Source organism: Drosophila persimilis, unplaced genomic scaffold (genome assembly GCF_003286085.1).
Source record: "Drosophila persimilis strain 14011-0111.01,24,50 unplaced genomic scaffold, DperRS2 tig00000663-arrow-arrow-pilon, whole genome shotgun sequence".
NCBI classification, from domain to species: domain Eukaryota; kingdom Metazoa; phylum Arthropoda; class Insecta; order Diptera; family Drosophilidae; genus Drosophila; species Drosophila persimilis.
Genome location: NW_020825331.1, coordinates 1,586,816 through 1,609,406, shown reverse-complemented (window position 1 = coordinate 1,609,406; position 22,591 = coordinate 1,586,816). Strand labels below are relative to the sequence as shown.

Sequence of the window (22,591 nt, the reverse complement as noted above, 5' to 3'; positions counted from 1 at the left end):
GCATCCTGTCTGTGTGGCAGTCTGTCGATCTGCATGACAGTCATGCCACACTTTACAGATAGCTCATTTGACGATGCGACAGCCGCTTGCGACCAGACCCACCACCGCCAGTGCCGCCCAGGTGAGCCAGACTCACGCTGAGGCCGGACTCGTAGCCGGTCTGGGTCTGAGAGCGGGTCTCATTGTTCACCAGCGAGCAGCTGGGCAAAGTGTGGCAATAACGGCGCAATTGCTGCTTAAAGGCCGCCGTCGTCAGTGTGTACAGCACGGGATTGAGGGCCGAGTTAACGGGCAGCACCAGCACCGCCAGCCAGGCATAGAGATCCGGTGAGATGACACAACCTGTAAGCGAAATGGTGTCACTCCACTGGGATTTATGTGAGGAAGAACTCACCTGAAAGAGCAGCCACCTTCACCACGATGATGGGCAACCAGCAGGCACAATCGGTGGTCACAATGATGGCAAAGCTAAAAATACAAGAGAGAGGATGTGGTCAAGCTATGCGATGCGATGCTTTTGACTCACCGCGTGGCCACCACATTCTCGCGTCCGCTGTGTGTGCTCCGCATGCCGCCGCCCGAGTCTCGTATTGCCTGTAACATTCGCACGTAGGAGAACAGTATGAAGACCAGCGACATTGTGTTGACGCAGATGAACAGCAGCGCCGAGTACTCCCAGCCCTAATAAGGAATGCCCAATTATTCATCTTCCACTATCCATTCTCCATTCCCGCCCCGTTCTCTAGCTCACCTTGGCATAGGGATCGTGAATGTGCAACGAGAGGCACACACCGTTGTTGCCATAGAAGTAGCTGCCGAAGTAGGCGTTGGGCAGCAACGGAGCCGCCGCCAGGCCAAAGCTTACGCCCCACAGCAGCAGCAGTCGCAGGACGATTCTGAAAAGACCAATCACATTGATACACACGGCACTACCAAGGATCCAGGAAGCATCCCCCACAATTATGTATTAAACATTCCAAAAATTTAATGAATCTACATACTCGTAGTGAGTATTTCTTACAAATTTACTTTATGGGAAATATTAAGTGTTTTCAAGGGACTTCTGCTCCGTGTCGGCATCTTTGGACAATTCGTCTCAATTCGTCTGTTTACTGTGGCGGCTCTTCAGACTTTTTGGGGCTTTCCAGTACTTCCAAGCCCTCAAAACGACGTCGAATCTTCTCCAACTTCTTCATTCGCTGCCACTTCCCCTTCTCATCCTTTCCTTTGTCCATGTTGGGGCTGCTTAGGAAGGAACCCTCACTGGTCTTTTTGTTGGAGACTATGTCGGAGCTCTTCGGCCCGGTAGTTTCGGTTGAAAACAAGCCACAAGAGGCTTGCTGCGACATCTTGAAAGAGTTGGCAAGGTGAGAAACCGTCCCACAGGCCATGGACTTACTGCGGGTCCTCGGGGTGTATATATTTCGCTGGCAAGGACGGTGCTTCCCGTCGCCAGACTCCTCTAATCTTTGCCTGCGCTGAGAGACCGACCGGGGTGGCAGTGGCGGCGGTGCAATGCCATGGAACTCAAAAACGGATACCCGACGCTGGGGGAGTAAGATGCACTTTAGAGAACAGTAGATTCGCAATGAATCCCGTTCGCTTACGGATCGATCTTCGGCACCCAGTTGGACGAAGAAGGTGAGGCATTTACAGACGTGGCAAATGTCCGACACTCCCTTAATTTGGCGGCCGTCTGGGCCAATTTTCGGTCCAACAAGCTCGAATTCCGGCTCAGAGCTGAGGGTTCCCTTTCGTGTACGGCACCGTGTGCACTCAAACATACTGACTGAATCGCGCTCTCACAAAAAGAAAACACACGAAATTTTTGGGAAAACTTTTTAAAATATAGAAATAAAATATTTGTTCGTTTTTCGGGAACTTTTTCGTTTACGAAAACTATTCGACAACTCCTGTACACGTACTGTTCTTGACTGAGCTCTTCCCACTCGATTGACGGATTGGCTAGACAATCGAAGAAACGAAACATTGATTTCCACAAAAGTACCTTTTGGATTTTCCTAGTTTTCATAGCTTCACATTTGGGGATCGCCTTTCAATTGAAGAATAAAGCATTTACCCACCATAACAATACAGATACTGTAATACCACAGAAGGACTCCATAAAGTATAGATATGCTTGATCGGCAACAATTTTTGACTCGAAACATGCATTTCTGTCGATCATAATGAATAAGCACATAAATCTCAGCGACTATAAAATAAGTCAGGAATCAATTTAATCACGGCAACCTTCCATCCAACATTTAAAATATACGTAACTGTACTGTGGTTAAAGATATAGATTTTCTGGAGCCACGGGGCTTCAATTTTGTCGAGGCACATTTGCACGCATTTGATATACTTGTGCCTCCCTGTACTCTTGTACTTGTACTCGTATGAGTACATTTTCCATTCATTAGCTCGATCGAGTAATTTTAAAGCAAATGAGTTTCAATCTTACCGAATCTTTTCCGTATCCCGTGGCTTCAGGGGCCGTGTGACGGACATCAGGCGGTCCCAAGTGACCAGCGTGAGCAGCAGGGTCGACGATTGGCAGCTGAAGGTGCTCAGAAAACCTAAATATAGATGGGAATGGGTAAAATTAGACAAAAAGGAAGAGTGTAATGGTGGGTAGCCTACCTGCAAACGCACAGATTCCGCTGTGCCGCCAGGCCTCCTCGTGCATGATGTACTCCCCGCGAAAGGTGATGTCCGCACAGGCAATCAGCGTCAGATAGATGCCCATGAGGAAGTCGCTGGCTGCCAGATGTCGGAGATATAGCGAGTGCTCAACATTGCTGCGCGACTTGTAGAAGTATCTGCCCAGAAGGACGAGCAGGTTGCCCACCACAGCAATGGAGGCCATAACCCAAACACTAGGGTAGAGACCAAAAGACAAAGTGTGGGTACATGGTAACCTTTGGACAATTGTCCCTCTATCCACACACAGGAGTACCAATGCCGATGTCCATAAATTGGGGCAATTAAAGGAAACGTAAGACTCCGCCGGTCCCCGTTTGTCCTCTGACTTTGTGTGCGATGTGCGTTGCGCGTTACGTTGCTGTGTTTCTGTGTTTCTCTGACTCGTGACCCGTACAATTGCCAATTGCCAATTGCCTGGGCGTCTCATTATTGCAGTTGTGCCACTAGGCCGGGAGGTGTGGCAAGGATGCTTGAATGGAGACGAGACTGGGGCACAAAGCAGTCGCCACAGCATTCAGAGAAACAGCAACAGCAATTGCTGACCCTGACAATTATAGATACTGCCCTAATGCTTACGGGTACACTACTTGCATGGAGAGGGGGCAGGAGCAGGAGTTCTGTCTTGTAGCTCTGTCCTCTGTAATTTATGCCAGTGGCAAGTGCTATTCCGCTTCCCATTCATTTGTCACAGCTCCAAGTAGGTGGATGATGATTGACAATCACCAGGCGTGCACAAAATGCAGGCACGCCAAGTTAAATAAATCAGAGAATGCTTCTGATTTACCCGGTGTCAGCATATGGAATAAACTAAAGAGTATTTCTAATAAGCCAGCATTGAACAGGAATTAGGGTTGACATTGTCTGCGATCGGGGAAACTAAGGAAACCAAGGAAACTAATCTTTCAATCTGGCACAGGAAGTTTTCTGTCTTCTGGTCGCCTTAGGGGAAACTTAGTGGAATAAATGGAGTCTTATAAAAAGAGGCTATATGGAATCTATAAGGAATTTCAATTAGCGTTGCCAAAATGATCGGGGTCACCACATTCCACTTAATCGCTGGTCTTAACTCTGCTAGAAGGGAGTCGGGAATCTGGAGTCGCACCGAATATGATTAATTCAAGTATATACCCTAGCATTGTTGGAGTTCGGAAAGTGTAACCGCCTATGGTGTTGATCCGTGCACAATCCGTTAAACTTGCAAATTGTTAGCAAGTTTTTATTTGAGCACTGCAGGCACTTTTCTTGCAGAACCCAGATTGGCTCCAGGCTGCTGGATGGCGGTGCCCAGGATAGAGGGCAGCTGCTAAATAGAGATAGCGTTTGCAGGTGTCTAATAAAAGCACAGCCACTAGCCGGGAAGCGGGAGCCGGCAGTCAAGCGACTATAACAAGGGATAGGGATCCGCTCCAACGACTTGAAAGCCCTAAGTATTTAATTTTTATGAAAACATCAACATGGAATAATGAAATAATGTACTCAGCACAAAGTAAATTCTTGTCAGCAGTGTGTCCTTGGATCCCTGGATCCTTCTACGTATCCGTCCGTCTGTCTGTCTGTTTGCCTGCCTGTCTTCGTATGTGCCTGTCTGTACATGATGTTGTTTGCTTTTGGTGTTGGAGTATTTGGATGTGCAGCACTTGGGGGCATGGGGATGGAGTCTAAATGGAGATGGAGCTCAAGACGGCATGCAGAGTGTGCAAAATGTGTAAAAATCAAGCAAACAAACCACCAACACGGTAACCAGAGAACCAAAGGGACGAGGGCAACACGAAGAGAACCTGCTGCTGGAAACGTAATTTTCATTTTCCGACCAAGACGAAGACGACGCCGTGGCAGGCAGCCAGATAATCACTCAGACCAGTTGATGACAAGTGACTGCCGGTTGCCGGCTGCCAGCTTCCAGTTGTTAGTACCACTGCAGGACTCCTGCTCCCAGTTGCTCGACTGCTGTTGGGTCTACCTATTTGCCTTGCCAAGTAGCTACCCGTAAAATATCAAAAAGGAAGGCAAACTAAATGTTTAGACAGCAGGTTTGTAGTGGTGTGGAAAAGGATTGGTATGCCTGAATTTAAGGACCTAGAGCGATTAGGCCAACGAATTGGTAGCCAAAATGGAATCGTTATAAGCCGAAGGAATACATTTAGATGACTCGTAATCGGAGTAATAGTTGGTAAGGACAATCATTTCCAACTCTCATAAGAAGCTCCCTTTGGTGACCCTCAGGAATGCCAAAGATAGCTGACGATCCCAAAGGAAACAAAACACGAAAGAACGCTGGCACTAGAGACCTCGGCGAAAACTCTATAAACCTGCAACGGATGATCCCAAAGGACGAACCATCCCGAAGACCAAAAAAGAGAGTTCGTGTCATCGACGGAAGCAAACGACGGGGTCCCTTTGGTGACCCCGAACGACACGAAGGAATTCTCATTTGTTACCTCGATAGACTCGAAAGAAGCCTCCGACAATTGGGAGCAAAAGAACTTCCACTCGACAAAAAAAGCTTAGCTCCCAATTAAAAAAAAAAAACACTGTGGTAAGCCAAACAGCAAGCTTTGATTTGAGGCAATGTCAGGCCCAAACTGACTCGTCAAAATTCTGTGTGCTTCCAGAAATAGCAACTTTGTTCTGTAAATTTACCATTAGGCAAAAGCCCAAAGACGCAAAGCTGGCCGACACAGATGGTCGTGTACAGCTAGGTGATCGCAACACAGGAGCAGGGTCCTGCCGAGATGATACACCCCTTGCTGTTAATTCAACCTAGTGGTCTGATGTCGGGCCCTGCCGAAAGCAGTGCGGGAGCGGCTAGGATCAGAGGATCGACTGCAACGACCCGAGTCGAGATACAGCCGAATCATTTGCGTTGGATGATCCTGTCACACCGCATTCGTCGCGCGATGTATAACGAGTGAAGCGTCGCTAGGGAGAAAAAATAGGCAGCAACGTTTTGGACAAATATATCTGCAGGCAGAAACAGAAATCCAATCCCAGTTTTAATCAGCAGCAGTATTGTGATTGCCCCCTGATTGCGATTGCAATCATAGGCATGGCTCTCGTTCCCTAATTGCAGCTGGCAAGTTCTCCAGAGTGCGGTCTGTGGCCAGACACTCGAGTGTGCAATGATGGTAATGATTTAATTGCGGTCTAATGATTTTCAAGAGTCAACAGATTTTCAGCGACGTCGAGTGGAGCTGACACCCAAGCAGCACTTCTAAATATTTGGCCGGAATGCCAAAGTGTTTTCCTTAAGCTGCGATGGCTTCCCTTTGAGAGCTTTTGAGGGTTTTCCTTTAAGTTTGATTAAATGTTGGGATTTACTCACCTGCCGCGAAGTATCTGATTATCCAGCAGATGCCAGGTGCTGCTGATGCCATCGCCATGCGGATCGCAGACCCTCACGTGCAGGGCGGCGCGACACAAATGGAACCACGAGAAATAACTGACAGGGACAGACAGGGATGAATAAAAGTAGAGAGAGGGTCATAACCATTTCAATCGGGCTTTCAACTCACATGTAGTCCAGGCTGCTCAGGTTCTGAAGGACTCGCGGATCGAGGGTCTGAAAACGATTGCCCGTTAGGAGCAGAGAGCTGAGACTTTCCAGGCACGCAAAGGCCCGCAGGTCGAACCCCTCGATGCGGTTCTCGTTCAAGTGCCTGCAAAACGGAGGAGAGTTATGGCCTGGTGCTTTGGTGGCTCTGGATATTGGTTAACACTCTGGCGCGCGCGGGCATAAAAGCCAAGGTAATGTGCTTGCGTGTGTTTTTTGTTCGCCTTCTGCTTATTTGCATTTGGGATTCGCTGGTAGCTGGGAGCTTAGGTTGGGGCACTGCTTTCAGGCTCAAAGTTTCATCATTAAAGTTGAGGCACTGATGCCGCGGCACGTTTCCTATTCGGTATATTTGTCCATTCCATCTCCTTACACGTTCGCCTTCATTTTTGCGATTTTTCCTGCCGCTTTCTTCTGATTTTTTTCCCCTATCCTTTTATATTATTTTGTTTTTTTGCATTTGCATGCAAATCATTGCCAGCCTCAGCCTCAGCCTCGACCCGGCTCGGTCCGGGGCTCGGCGACTCCTCAATATGCATCAAATAAAATTCGCTTGAGCCACAGGCCAGCGTCAACCCGTGGAATGCGGAAGGAAGCAGCATCGGATAGGTTGAGCAAATGAAAAGCTGTCAGCTTTTGGCTTTTGCATTCCTCACGCTACGCCTGGGGTTGGGTCCTCAGGCCCCGCACCCAGAGCAGACAAAAAACATTATTGATAAATTAAATTCCTCGGCCCGAAGCGAAACTTAAACGGCAATAAATCCAAATGACACTTGCCCCGAACCTCACCCCAAGGACCCACATCATTCGGTGTCCGAGGTCAAGGCGAGTGGCACGAAGGGGCAGAAATGAAAATCCATCCGAGTTCACGGGTGTGACACTTGTTTGCTTGCTTGTCTGAATACCCTGTATTTATGAACGGACACTGGGGTAGATCAGGCCCTGCATTCGGATTAGTCCGAATTTCCCCCACAGCCTAGTAGTATATGATGTTTAATTTATTCTAACACTAAGAACAATACAATAAGTAATTCACTCATTCGGACATTTCCCAAATATGAAACGAAATTCTTACAATCTTCCTTTCAATGTTGCCCCAAATCTTCCTGGTTGCACCTATTCATCCGATTAAATATCATAAAATATCTTCGTGTAAGACTGAAAATCAAGCAACCGGAAACATTTCCACGGACAAAACTATCTTCCCTTTACACAGCATTTTTTGGTCGGTTAGTAATCTGTTTCCATGTTTTTCTATTTGCCACTTACAATCCTTGGAGATAGCTGAGATTGCAGAAGGTTTCGTCCCGTATGTGGGACAATCTGTTGCCAGCCAGAAATCTGCAATCGGCAACAGATTGATATGTTTATGTGTTTGTCCTCAGCATATACTGGGGAATGGTTGGGGACTTACAAGTATCGCAGGAGGGGAAATGGAAATGTGTTGGTGGCTATCTCCGCGATTCGATTCTGGGCCAGCGATAAGGTGTGCAAATTGAGCAGGGTCCTGGGGAACATATCCGGTGCCAGCAGCTGGATGCGGTTCTCGTTCAGATATCTTTTGGGCGATAAAAGCCTTCGAATTTGAATGGTTACCGGAAATACTGACACGAAGGAATACTTACAGCACTTCCAGACTGTGGAGCTGGGCAAAGACCTCGGCCTTGAAGTGTTCGATACGATTGCCCCGCAGATCCCTGAAAGAAAGGGATAACACGGGTATGCATGGGTACGCCTCTGCAGAGCCTTCACTGTGGTCTCCCGTTTCTTCGTTTATCAAATACTTACAGCTCCTGCAGATGAGGCAAGTGCTGGAAATCGCTCCGATTGAGGCTGTGCAGGCGGTTGCGTGCCAAAATACTGCACCGGAGTGGTTTACGGAACGTTTTGCAATGGAAAAGAGAAAAGATACAAAATCACATTTTAATGCAGGGGAAACTTGGCAACAAAAGCCGCTCCGATTGCAGCCAACAATGGAGCTGCAGCGCGACTAGAACAGAGCGAAAGCTCGGAGCATATATCTAGATTTTAATTAGCCATTAAACGCAAGTTCCATACAGGACAAAGGCACCCCACACTTGACTCCCGCTCCCTCCCACATCTCTCCGGGACTGTCAACTGGCCAAAAGCGGAAAGTTTTGCAGCAGTCCAATGCCAAGTGCAGCTGTGACTCCGGACTCATCCGGTGGAATCGGGAGTCGCACTCTGAATCTGAGTCTGAGTCGGAGTCCCTGCTGCCCATCCGCCGCAAAAGTGTAACTGAGTTGTTTATGTGTTTTTGTGTGTCGGCGCAGTTTTGTCTACACTATTTTGTTAGGGTATGTCAAGGGGTTGATGATTGATCATCGATTTTGAGTCGGCAAATGTTGGGCAAGGGATGTGCTTTTAATGTGACCTTCTGATATGTTAGTTTTAGAGGAATCTGGCTCCAATATTACTATTTGAAAGCCTGAAACATAATCAAGAATATGGGTTTGAAATGTGCCGAAAATAAGCCAGATATGTGGATACATATGGGCTATAGAACCCTGATAAATACGGCTAAGAATCTGCGATAAATCGAGTTATTAGCCGTTGATCTTGAGTGCATTTCCGTCTCGACTTGGATCTATTTGGGACTTGTGCCGCTTGTCTTGTGGCCAACTGCTGTTGCCGTTGATTTCGGAACTGGCCAAAAGGGTAGCGAGGGCGTGGCCCCTTTTGGCCCGCTCGACTCAATGCACAAAACAAGCTGAAAACTTTTTACCGTCTGTGCTAATATTTTTATGCCCACAGAACGGGAAAAAGGACAACGAAAGCGCCACAACAAAGAGCGGCCGGAATGCCGTGCCGTGCCACATTGTCTGTCGAAAGGGGGGGAGGGCCAGAGGAGGGCCCTGAAATTAAATGCCCCCAACCCCTGTTCGGGTCCCAGGTTCCTGATCCCCGGTCCCCGGTCCCCGGTCCGCCGATCCACTGGCCCAAACAATGGGCCAAGTTTATGGCCCACAGAGGCTGACAGCAATGATTGTGATTAGCATCGGCTGGCTGTGTGTGCTGTGTGTGCAGTGTGTCGAAGGTCTGCACATTCCATATTCGGAGATGATATAATCGGGCGAACCTACGTTTATTGGCAATTACTGGATTTTTGTCATTTACGATACCACCTCGGGCTGCCCAAAAACTAATGGGCCCTGACAGAAGTCGTTTGTTTGCTTTGACCCCTAAAAATGGACATTGCATTGGGGTCTGGCGGGTACAGTTGTGTGTTTTTGACAATATTTAGATTATGAAATTGTAGGTAAATTTAAAATTTAATCAGCATGCGACTGAGCCTTAATCTAATTTGATTTACGTCCAATTAGCATTTGTTCACTGGCGCATAAATCGGCCATCATTTCACATATAGTCGTATACTCGTATTTATATTTTTTTTTTAATTTTCTAACAATAAATTCGCATTTCAATTGGAGCACTGCAAGCCGCAAACAAAGCCAGCGACAAGCATAAATAACGAAGGCACCAAGCCATGGCTAATATCGATACAGGGGGGTACAGTAGGGCTCGTAGTTATAAGGCTATAATCTGGAACCGGCTCTGAATGCAGCCAAGAGAAGGGTCTGTTCTTCTTTCCGAAAATTTGCTTGAGATTTTCCATCACAGCATTCATCACAGTAATTCGTGCATTATTATACAAAATGCACCATATATTCACCGCAAAAGAGACATGAATTCGATCATAAAGAAACAATGGTTATTAATGCGTGCGGAAATGTGGGGTGCGGTTTCCGCACAACCAGATTTAATGAAAAACGGACACTGATACTGAGATACTTACAGAATCCTTAATTGATTGCCCTCGGCGAAGAAGTGTTCCGGCAGATGCGACAATTTATTATCGTCCATATAGCTGGAAAGTGTGAAATGTGCGTTAAAAAAGCGGAAAACCAGAGACCAGAGAGAAAAAATTATTATTAAAAAGTAAACCGAAGCGAGGCCATGGCCAATCGAAGTAAGTAGCAAAACACAAACACAAAAAAAAAAAAATACCAATGTTAAGTGCACATAAATAATAAGACTTAATTATGAGTTATTGTAGGGAGGAGTTGTGTTCGGAGGCTGGCTCTGGATTCGGTTCCTGTTGAGGGAAGTACTCACAGGGTCCTCAGTGGGATGGCGGCCAGGCGATCAAGTGCATGCGAGGCAATCTCGCGGATTGAGCAGAACTTCAGGACTCTGAAAGAGAAAACACTCGACTGAATAAAACGTAATAAATATGAAATTCAATTGCAAAGTTCGCACAATGCGGGCGGCGGCTTAAAAGTTCTAGACACAACTTTTGTCCGCCCCCGGTCCGGATGAGATGTGGAAAATAATGCTCTTTGTTTTTCGCGTGACATTGTTTTGGCCAAAAACTTGAGGCTCATTTGTATGTGCAAATACAGGGGGCTAACAAGAGATAATCCAGGGGTTAGACCGCAGACACATTCCGTCTTTATTAGGCGCGTGTTTTTGGGGCTTGAACTGCGTTCAAATCAATTTGAAATTCAATTCCATTCAAAGTAGCCTTGATTGGGGAGCACTTAATGCTGTTTTGGCTTACTTTTAATTATTCGAGAATTCTCTTCAATGGTTTCCAACTTGAAACAGTTTTTTGCCCAGGAATTTAAGAAGTTATGGACTCATAGCCAAGTGAATAGTAAAAGTTACAAAGCTTACTCTGTGTCTAAAATTACTTTTAATTAATCCACAAAAATACTTTCCATGAAACTCCCACATATTCCTGGAGACAATACAATTTGATTGTGTTTTTCTGACAATTTTTCTTCGGGCGTTGCACCCACACACATAGACAACGACTCGGACTCGCCTGCAAACAATTTAATTTATGCCGGAGACAAGTCCTGGCTGCAGGCTCCTATCAACGGGCTTTCCATCGGTTGCCGTCAATTATCTGCGACTTCTCACACGTCCCGAATTCTCGAGCCGGAATCGCCCTGACAGGAAGATGGATTTATGGAAAGGTTTTTATGGAATTGAATGGCTTGTTGACGATGTCCCAGGAAGAGGAGTGCCTTTAGTCGCCATACGCTAGAAAAGGGAGCTGAGCAGAAAGAGAGAAACTAAAATCCCAAAACTTCCCAAATGTTTCGTTGCCAATTAACAAGAATATTTTAAAGTGATATTTTGCGAACAGGGTAATATGACGATTTTTGAGGATTTTAGATGCTCTTAGTCCGCAAGAATGTTGGAGTGTGTTTTCAAGGGCAGCTATTCCCTGGGTTTTAAGCTTTAAAGTCATGCCAAAATCTGTGTTAAATTGTAATTGATTCAGGAAGAACAGTACGGTGTCCTAAGTAGCAATTTAACATAAAATACTCGACTATATTTTAGTGGAGTAATTCCGAATCGGTGAGTGAGCTTAAAAGATGGCTGTTTATCGTGGCCATCCCCAGCGCCAATGGGAAAGAAAAGCCGGTGAATGAGATGGTCCAACATGTGGCTAGAATGTCCAATTTAAGCCGAGCCGGAGTGTTCTTTGGCCCAGTGACACATAAACTGCAACACGAGTCCACATGCCTTCTCCTGCATCTGTTTGCTGGTCCCTGGTCCCTGGTCCCTGGTCCCTGGTCCGTGGCTATGCTTATCTCTGTGCTTGTCTGGCTGGTGCGTAATTTGTATGTAAGCCAGCATGTGATGGCTACCACTGATACTCGTCCTGCGACTACGACACCAGCGACAATGCCAACCGACGACTGCTTAAAGGGACCATTAAGGACACAGCATGGCGCTAATATTTGTTGCGGTCGAGACGGGTACTGCTTTGCTACTGCTTCAGGGTTTGCTTGCAAATTTGAACATCCTACCAAAGCCCCCATCCTACCAAAGCGAATGCAGCAGCAGCTTTTATTCCAGTTTTAATTAAGAACCACAAAAGCCAGTGCAGCCTGGACAGATCGACTCAACTGGAGGTGACTCAACTCTTCTACTATTCAGGGAATTTCGTTATAATGAAATAGTGAAGATGGTTTATTCTTTGTTAAAGCCTTTTTCTATGGTCAGGATTATTCTAAGAAAGGACTTACAAACTCTCCAGATTTGGCAGCAAACTGAAGAACGTCTCGTGAATGATTTCGAAATTGTTTCCTGTTAGATCCCTGCCAATGAAAATATATTTGAATACACAAATTAGTATCTGTATAATATGCATAAAATATAATTCGGTCGGGTACTAGATTTGCGTCATTCATGCAATGCCACAAAATGCAATTTAAAATAAAATTGTAAATATAATTGACAGTGCAAAAAACGTCATGAAATGGAAATATGTATTATAATAATATTATATGCTGCCTCCTACTGCCTGCTCCTTTATATTAAATACCTTTTTAACTTTATGGCAAATGGAATTCTCATTTTAAATGGAAGCGAGAAAAGGCTTGTGATACTTTAATCTTCTCCGAGACACAGACAGCAGATAACAGATGACAGATAGCTTAACACAACTGTACTCACAGTGCTGCCAGATCGTGTTGCGGCAAGTGCACGGGCAGGGACGTCAGCATCTGGAAGCGGCAGAGTATCTCGTCACCGCGACAGGGACAGCTGAAGTTCTCGTTGCGCCACACTGCAAATATGGAGACAGAAAGAGACCAGACATCGTACAGTTAAGCGAGATGATGAGTCAATGTCATTGCCATTGCCATTAGGAAATCGCCGGACAAATATCGAATTTACATGGCGCCACTCATTTGCACGCCGTGATGGCTTTGACCCGCCGGCCGCGTCAGTGCTACAGTGCACACTGGTCGGAGTTACCAAATAAGTGGCACACAGCTGAAACTTGGTGCATGGTATTTGATAAATATAGCACTCCAAATATTTGAACAAAACTTTAAGTTCATTTGACCACGCCTACCCCAAATAGCCCAAATAGCCCAAATAGCCCAAATAGCCCAAATAGCCCAAATAGCCCAAATAGTGGTACGGTACTCACAGCACTCGCCAATCGGTATGTCGTCGTGCCGGCCGAAATGCTGCTTTCGGTAAAGATGATCCCAGTAACGCGCATCCACCTCGTTCATGCAGTCCCACTCGTCGGATCCGTCATCGCAGTCGACGCTGCCGTCGCAGTTGGCGCGCTGCGGCACACACTGCGCGGTCGCGTTGCAGTGGAAGTAGCCCGCCGGGCAGTGGTCGCCGGCGTCTGGTGCGAGTATTTCCGCTCCCGCGACGTCGCCAGAGCCCAGCAACGAGATCACTGCCGACCCCCTTCCGGCAGATGAATCGGTCTTCCTTCCCCCCCCCGTTCCGACTCCCGTTCGTGTTCTGTCTTCTGTCGCGCTTTGGATAACGGGGAACGATGCTTTTGTTGCATCGACAGCTGCATCGGCTCTTAGTTCGGCTCCCACTTCGTCTGTCACTTCGGCTGCCACGAATGCTGCTGGAAGGTGGAGCAGCAGGAAGAGCACAATAACGATGGAGAGACGGCCTATGAAAGAGAAAAGAAACGATAAGTTAGGCGTTAATCATTCGGCTCAAGGCTGAGCCCAGCCTGCCGCAATGATCGAAGATCTCTCATCACATTTCCCTATAAGATACACCCATGCAGAGCAGAGGATTACCCGACCGATTCGACCGTATTTGTGTAGCCTCCTCCCTTAGAGAGACTTTTCTCTAGCTTTTCATTCATGTTGGTAGTGAAATCCGCTAGCCCAATTCAAAGAAATAATATTAATGATTCCGGGCAAACATCTGTTTCTAAGCCAAAAGCTATATATGAGCTTCATAAATTTCTTTAGCTAACGAGGCCGAAATATTTGTTTAACCGATTAAATGGGTTAATTAGCATCCGATTAGCTTTGCTCTGAGCAGAACACACCAGAACACCAGAAACAGAACAGACAAGAATGGTGAGAGCGAGAGAGAGATCCGAACAGTTCCGATGTTCGTTGATGGCTCACGTGATAAAACCCGCAACACGCGCCTATCAAATGCCCAACGGCACAGTGCCCCATACCCCATACCCCCTAGCCCCATTCTCCATGGCCCCAACGATGTCAGTGCATTTATCATTTTTAACGATTGCACTTAATGCGTCGCAATTTCAACGAAGAGCCACAGCCAGTGCCCACAAGGAATCGGAATCGGAATCGATTGGAGGCAGAGAGCAAGGGTACGATATGGATATGGGAAATGGGATATGGGATTTGGGGGCGTGGAACATTCGATATCTGAAGTTGAATATTGTAGATTGCAAATTGCAAATATGTAAAATGTAATATGTAAAATGCGTAATAAAATTGTTTGTAATAAAAATTATGCACAGTACATTTGGGGCTCAATGGCGATGCAATGGTGCGTGAAATATCCCCGGATGGATGGCGGCCGCCCGCCTGGACACTTTTCGCGGCCTCCCCATTCCATTCCATGGCCATCGATAAGGCATCATCGCCATCAGCATGACTGGCTGATTTTCTGACGGACACGATGCCACGACAGCAAATGTGAATGCCACAACAGCGCAAAGGCAAAAATAATAATTATACTACGTAAGGGACCGGATCAGGTAAACAAATGAAAATCAAATTAAGTTCAGTCCGAAAAAACGAAATCGATGGCAATGCGGGCGAGTAAAAGATTAAAGATTGAATACCCAATGGAACTATTTCAGAAATGGCTTTTGAAATCAGTTCCCTGTTAATAAAGTATGAGAACTATAGCGGCGATTCCATCATAGACTAAATATCTTGTCTAATATTGAAACATTCTTCAGGTATTGAATGGGATTCAAAAGAATTGAATGTCCGATAATTACAAGAGATGATATGTGATGTGACAATGATAATGATAATGAAAAATATACAATTTCCGGACATATGCAATGTCTTATCCAGATGAACAATATTCAGTGAAGGAGACCCGACCGTCTGGGGAGCAAGGAGTCCCTGGGGATGGGCGATTGCATTACAGGTCATAACTCAATCGGAGGAGGAGATGGATACGAGGACAACGGATTGCAATTACGAATGGAGAATGCAGAAGGGCCCGACTGCGACTGCGACTGCGACTGCGAATGAGACAAAGATGTAGATGTAGATGGAGATACGAGACTGCGGATGGAAGGATGACTCCATAAAAGTGTAATTAAGCGAGGCATCAGGCAGTCGCGGGCCCAGGGCAATGACAAGGACAACCGACAACGATATTGAGCATTTGACACGTGTTGCTAATGTGCCCGTCGCCCACAGTCCACAGCGCCAAAGGGTTAGGATGTTAGGATGCCACAGCAGCCATACACAAGCTGCATCCCCGCATACCATCGTCCCATCATCCATCCGATCCCATGGCCGATGGCGATGGCATATCAACGTTTTGTCAACACATTTGCCGCAAATTGAAATGTTTGATATGTGCGTCTTGGACTCGTCTCATGATTGATGAGCCATCTCAGACCATCCCTCCCGGTTGGCCTCCGGGGGGTGGCAGAGAGGCCTCCAGTTGCAGAGCAGAAGCAGGTGCTGTGCTCCAGGGTCGCAGGTGCATCGGAGATTCTAACAGAAAAGATACTTTCGTATTCTTGTAGCTCATAAATTCCAATAGCTGCCTGGCCACTCCTCCTCCTCCTCCGCCTCCTGCTTCCTCGCATAGCTTCCGTCATTCCAACCCATTCCCCGGCCCCGGCCCCGGCCCCGGCCCAGGTCCCATCCACCATCGACTGGGATTTGTTTATACAGCCTGACCCTCACCTTTCTTGGCATGCACACCCGCCTCCACCGAAGGCAAACGCACGGAAATAGACTCTTGAGAAAGTTTTTACGCTTGGACAGGACAGGACAGGGGGCAGAGGATGGAGAGAAGGCGCTGGACAGGTGGACAGCCTGGAAGGTGGAATGGAGTAGAGTGGTCTGGTGTGGCCTCTTCGTGGCAGTAATTAAAAGAAACGAAAACCTGATAGGAAGACGGCACGGAAGTAGATGTGGCTTATGCTTTACGGCTGCCTGCACTTTGATGTTTGACTTGTTTTGTTCGCTTTTGTGTCCTCCTGGAAGCACTTTCAAAGTAGATTGAGTTGAGGTTCATGATATGAATAGAAAGATATTCCCCAGGATTCCACAAGAAAAAATTGTTGTCAAAAAACCTGTTGTCTGAAGCCTTAAATTGCAATGCGCTAAATCGGCTGATTCCCCATTCCCCCGTTTAAGAAATCTATTTCAAAAACTTGATTTCCATTAGAAGAATCAGTCAATCATTTGTCAAACAGAAAAGAAAGACGCCTACATATGGCTGTAGATCGATCGTTGCTACTATGGCAGCTATATAATATATTGAACCGATCTTGGCATTGATTTCCATTCACATACTTTGTATCCATATAATTTTGGGTGCTTTAGAGAGTGGTAGGTGCTTCATGGGAGCCCCTGCAATCTAGACTGCTGACTCAGAGGCGAATCATTTGTGGCCTCTAGGGAGGCCCCCCGCGTATCCTCTTCTATGTTACAAATAAAACTGTCGGTACTGTGATTTACTTGACCAGCACAAAAAAGAAACAATGCGTACAGCTTTCCATCATACTAAACAGTTCTTGAATGGACTGGGGATCAAGTGGATTCCTGTACTAAGTACAACTGAGAAATTCCAAAAGTTTTATTCACTCACGGGGCTGTTTAGATTGGAACTCAACTCTGACCGAGTCTACGCCCATTCGGTGGCAGTGCGAGTGCGAGGGCAGATGGAATTTTTATACCCTCGAATTGGGAAACAGCCACAGAACAAAACTTTTTTTGGCCAAGAAGAACTAAGTTATAAACAAGATTCCGTCTGGGCGGGCCACGGCCCCAACCAACAGGCAGCACAGAAAAACAAAATACAAAATCAAAAAAAAGAAGGCAAATGATAAACACAAATATTTCTAGGGAGAGATGTGGAGATGCCTCTCCAAGTGCTCATCGGCATTCTAATAGCCGTTCCCATTCTTGCAAAGTTCTATATATACAATCGATCCTATATATATATATATATATCGTAAGTACTTCTTATATAGTGAAAATCTCTGACGAGAGCATTCGGCCAAATGGCCCACCGAAGCACCCAACGATTCCTGTTCCCGGATCTTAATCCCAATCCGATTGATACATTGAACCACTCAAGAGGCCTGTTCTGGTCCGTCTGCACATGCCAATGGGTTAATTGTTAACCCATTATGGCAGCAATGCAAATCGAAATGGGGCTACCGGCTGCCACATGTGCATCTGTTTGCTTCGCCATTCTTCCAAATTTAATTACTTCATGAGTATTAATCATCCACATCCACATTCACATCTCACTCTCTCACAACCTCTTCAATTACTATGAACGAGTGGGGCTTAGGATCGATCACCCTCAGTAATCTTTGAGGGGGGATGGAGGTGGAGGTGGAGGTGGTGGAGTTCATGTCAATAGTTTGGTTGTTTGAACTGCCGCTGACAGCACAAAAACAATACAGCAAGAACACACAAATGAATATAAATGTGATGGCAAAATGGTTAATGTCGGGATTGGAGCTACTGCTCATGGGTCAGAGGTCATGCGAGACACAAACACACACACACTCAGACACCAGACAGACAGACAGACACAGGCATGAGGAAGTGGCAGGGGCCCTGCCGAAATTAAGCGGTTTCTAGGCCGATTTGCCTTATTGGTTCTATTTGCTTGGGACTTCCTTTTTTATCTCAGTTAGTTGCTCCTCTTAGCCTGTATCCTGGCTCTTTGCGTTTGCCTTTCAATCAACGAATTACGCCTGTAATTTTTCATTTTTTCACTTGGCAGGGTCAGGGGTCACGCAAACACACACACGTACCGCACCGTACATGTGCTCGTATGTAAATACCGACGTTCTATCTTCTATCCCAACATTCTGGCAAACCAAAGCCCCAGAACCGAATTTGTCCCTTTTCCAGCTGCTTTCACTTGAGTGAAAAAACCCATCAAGAATGGTATATCCGACTAAGAGATACCCCTCTACTTGGGGAGACATGTTCAGTGCCTAATGGCGAGAATTTTGAATGAATCGATTGCCTACAGCTTCACGGAGTTCCATATCTTTAAACCTGTGGCATGCCATTCCTTTTTGCCTTCTGCAATGCGTACTGGGTATAGAAAATGCTCTGCCAAATGTTAATTAGATGTACCGCCGGGTCTGGCATTGACGTACGAGTAAGCCACTGAGGATGGGATCGCCTGTCTTCCTGCGCTCCCCATGGGGTTCAATACGAGTCGTGTCCTTATTGGAAACTTTTTCGATGGGTCTTAGATGAAAGCGAAATACATGATTAAAGTTCGGGGCAGACTTTTGGAAAGCCATTAGCGTAGGGAATAGTATTTCCTTAGAGCTGAATTTGAAGCTGGTTCCTCGAAGGCGGCGACTAATTTTTCTTCCTTATGAATGGGTGAAACGCTGTGATTGATGAAATCAATCAGCCACTGATTGAGTACCATTAGACAAAAAGTATTGCAAAGCATAATACCTATTTCCCAAATGGTTCTTTAAGATTCGCCACATCTTTTCGTATGTGTGAAACATAAATGAAGCACTACCACCAATTCATGTTTGATGTTTTTGGTATTGTTTTTGTTTCTTTGAAGTTGAAATGCTGTCTCACGTCATTAGCGAGGAGGAATGGTGGATTGAGGTCTGGATCTCTGGGGAGTCAATACCCATTATGCGCCCTTCAATCATAGGCAGAGCAATTGCCCAGCCCCACACTTGTGCTCGTTCGTTGGGGTTTCCTTGGTTCTGGCAATCACTCAGTGGTCCTGCAACTCCAGTCTTTGATGGCTAAAATGTCCATTTAGAAGAAGGACCTACTATCCATCTAGCTATCTATCCATCCAGTGATACGATACGTATCACTTCCGCCTTGTGGTGTGGGAATGGTCTAATGATGCATAACCTTTACGAGATTGCCATTGCCGCACAGCCGGACAGCCGGACAGCCGGACAGTCTCCATGGACAATTCAATTATGAGAAGTTTCACATTTCCTCGAAAATAAAATAAAATTATATGGATTACTTGATCAACTTAAAAGCTCACTCTGTCCCCGAGCAGCCTGCAACGTGATATTCGAGAGCCGAGCCTCCTTGCGGGCATCGATTAGCGTTGGTCTGGACAATGATGTGCTGGATGATGGTATGGTGGGGATGCTGTGGATTACTCAGGGCTGCTGAAATTGTAGAACATTTCCCCCTTAAATGTAATGATTGTCCCGCATTCAAATTACCAGCAGCCCATGCTCGTTTAAGGGGGACTCCATCCGAATCGAATGGGCACTTTCTTAGGACCCTTGAAGAGGGTGTTCCCCAAACCCAAACCCAAACACATACTTACATATGTATGTGCATATTTCATACGAGTCCTCGAACTATGCCGCGGGCGACATATTCTTAAGTGGAAAATCGGTTGCCCGGTTTCCTTTCACATTTCCCCCAATCCCCTTCCCAATCCCAATCCCAATCCCCTCCATTGATAGTGTGTCTGTATGGGCAGAGGTGGGCAACGCACATATTTTGAGGGCGCTCCTTGTCTGAGTTACAATTTGTTTTTTCCGGTTTTTCTTTGGCATTTTTTCCGCCACAATTACCAACGATTTTCACGCTTGCGTCTCGGACTAGAGACCGCTTTAGTATTTGCAGACGAAAAATTGGGGAATCATGATGGGTTTTCTGCGTTAGATGGTGTCTCTTGCGTCATTACGCTTTTTCACGTTTTCATGTTTTGTGGCCGGCGACCAATCGTCGTGTTAAACTGGACCTTAGCTTGGATTTTGTCGTCGCCTTTTTATACCATCAATGAGGCATACAGAGGTACGGTAATATATCAGAGCCAGAAGGATCCCAGCGCTTGCGATCATATAAAGTATATATACTCTTGATATAGCCATGTCCTATCAAAGGCCATAAAATCTATAAAGCAGAATTCAAAAGAATTATCCCATCTATCAGATCTTGCAGAATATGGTTGCTATCGGATCATTACAGAGAGAATATAGGAACAATTTTACTGTGGCTGTCTCCACTGCCTCAATCTCACTCTCGGTTTCTGTCCTCTCTTTCACACAGAGTAGCTTAGCAGTAAATGGCTAGCTCTTATTTGTATACTGAAGCGGATGATCGGTTATTATAGTGTCGCAGTACGTGTGCCGCCATTCCAAACGTTTCCACTAATTTTTTGTAATTTTTTGGCAAATGCTTGGCCGATATTCAGCAGATTTTTGGATTTACGAAAACACTGAAATGACTTATTTAATTTATATTAATTTGTAAAAGTTGAAACAATTATTCAAAAATCAAAATATCCAAAATTGTTCCTCATACATATAATATCTCATTAGATCTTTCCTAGGATCTGCACATATAATACTTTAATGAATAAACAAAAAAAAACCCTAATTTGGACATATGTATATAATTTGCAGATATTCCATTAAGACACACATTTATGGTGTATGCAAATCGTTTTATTTGTAAGCATTTATTAGGTTTTTGGGGGAACAGGAACACCTCTTACTACCTAAAAAATATAATAATAATTGCTCTTCCCCCCGTGTGCGTATCCTATAATTCCAACAAATAGAATTTCCTTGCACGAAATTCAATTCCACTTGAGAAACTCAATCGAATAATTGACACATTCCCTGTATCTTCCCTTAATCTCCCCCATATTTCCACCGAAGCAATCGTTTCCAGGGAGAAGAGGACTTTTGGAGGCATGGAGACAAATGTAATCCCCATTGCCCAAGCCATAAAAGGTATCCATTGGCGACTGATGGCCACTGGCAGGGGATGTGGCTAAGCCTGTCGAACTGGCAACCACTAATAACAGAACTTTTTTGGCAGTTCCAGTCCCACATACAACATCTACATGGCTCCAAGGCCGCGCTGCTGACCACGAAAACCGCAGAGAAGGCGCACCACTCGAACCACTAGAGCCATTCAAACCACACCAAAAACCACCCATCCAGCAGTCCAGCATCGATGATAGCCCACCTCGAACCCCAAAGAGGGGCTTACCCTTACCCTTGCTCCTCAGCCATTGGCGAATTCATTCAAGCTCATAAATCTAAACGGCACCACGCACTTACTCTTAATGACATTTTATTACAAAAATGTAACACAGACAACCAGAGGGAAAGAGATATCCACTATGTAGAGAGCGATGAAAAGGGGAGAGATAGAGACACGGAGTTGGGGAAAGTCTCTTCCTATATAGCATCCATGGGGTCCAGGGGGCCGTTGGTTCCATTTAATAACTTAAATTAATATGCAAATTGAAGGAACAAAAATGTTTAATTGAAACTCGGTTGTGTACTTGTTTTGAAGATGGTTCCATGAACATCTCCAGTATAAAATATTATAGGAATAAATGTATATCCATTGAAATATATACTGGATGGACTATGAAATTGATTATTGTAAACCATTTTCCACATTTAATACAATTTCCAACTAGTTTTCATTTCATTTCGTTTCTTTTTTCGGTTTTTGGTCTTAAATTTGTATGTCAATGGAGATCACAGATTTCATTCTTTATATAGGAATGCATATATTCCAACTTCCTCCAATGTTTCCCTCATGCGTCGCACATATGTATGTATTATCTATTAATAAATCTCTTTATTATACTCCCATAAGAACTTCCAATTTGAACCATCGTTGTATTCATCTCAAATTGTATACTCTTTCATCCTATTATTATCTTAATGATATCATTTCACTCCAAACTTAAGTAGATAATACAATCACACTCTATTCTGGAAATATCTCGGCGAGTAACGAGTATCTGTATCTTCTCTCGCAAACAGATCTACTGAGTTGTCCACATATGGCCAATATCTTGGCCAGCTATGGTCTGTCTGGGGTGGCGCAGTTGTTATTCTCGAAACATTGTAAATAAAGTAGATCAAAAATATACACCCGTTCACATCTCCATATCAAGATATCTTATGGCCCATACGAATAAACAATTGCATTGTGATAAATAAACGATTATCAAGAAAAAATCAAAACCGAACAAAAAACTGGGAAATTGAAAATAAAAATGGGAATTGTTTATTGGTCCAAGACGTACGCATGATCCCGATTGTCATCATTCCCGTCACAATATCTCTCTGGGGAGTTCTCGTCATCGGCGCGGGATTGTTGCCTATTTTCCTTCCGAATCGGGCCATAAACAATTTCCTAAGATTTCGTTTTTATATTTAGATTAAAACTGCAATCGGCACAAACACTGAAACTACAACGGGGGGAACGGGGACCCACCACACTGACAAAAAAAAAAAACACAAAAAACTTTCGAATTTTATTTCGATGCACT

The 22,591-nt window shown here is 45.3% G+C and overlaps 2 protein-coding genes across 2 annotated transcripts; both read right to left on the bottom strand.

Moving 5' to 3' along the window:
* Window positions 1-37: 37 nt before the first annotated feature.
* On the bottom strand, window positions 38-22,507 carry LOC6599310 (relaxin receptor 2). The gene is made up of 18 exons (XM_026991363.1): window positions 22,346-22,507; window positions 13,233-13,727; window positions 12,752-12,863; window positions 12,322-12,393; window positions 10,394-10,471; window positions 10,074-10,145; window positions 8,045-8,116; window positions 7,882-7,953; window positions 7,671-7,814; window positions 7,526-7,597; window positions 6,219-6,362; window positions 6,029-6,145; window positions 2,644-2,879; window positions 2,465-2,579; window positions 752-896; window positions 527-681; window positions 395-468; window positions 38-342 (listed from the first exon to the last, which is right to left on the bottom strand). The coding sequence occupies exons 1-18, from the start codon at window positions 22,443-22,445 to the stop codon at window positions 53-55; spliced, it is 2,565 nt and encodes an 854-aa protein (XP_026847164.1). The 5' UTR covers window positions 22,446-22,507; the 3' UTR covers window positions 38-52.
* Window positions 984-1,845, bottom strand: LOC113566305. The gene is made up of 2 exons (XM_026991362.1): window positions 1,608-1,845; window positions 984-1,547 (listed from the first exon to the last, which is right to left on the bottom strand). The coding sequence occupies exons 1-2, from the start codon at window positions 1,782-1,784 to the stop codon at window positions 1,110-1,112; spliced, it is 615 nt and encodes a 204-aa protein (XP_026847163.1). The 5' UTR covers window positions 1,785-1,845; the 3' UTR covers window positions 984-1,109.
* Window positions 22,508-22,591: the final 84 nt, after the last annotated feature.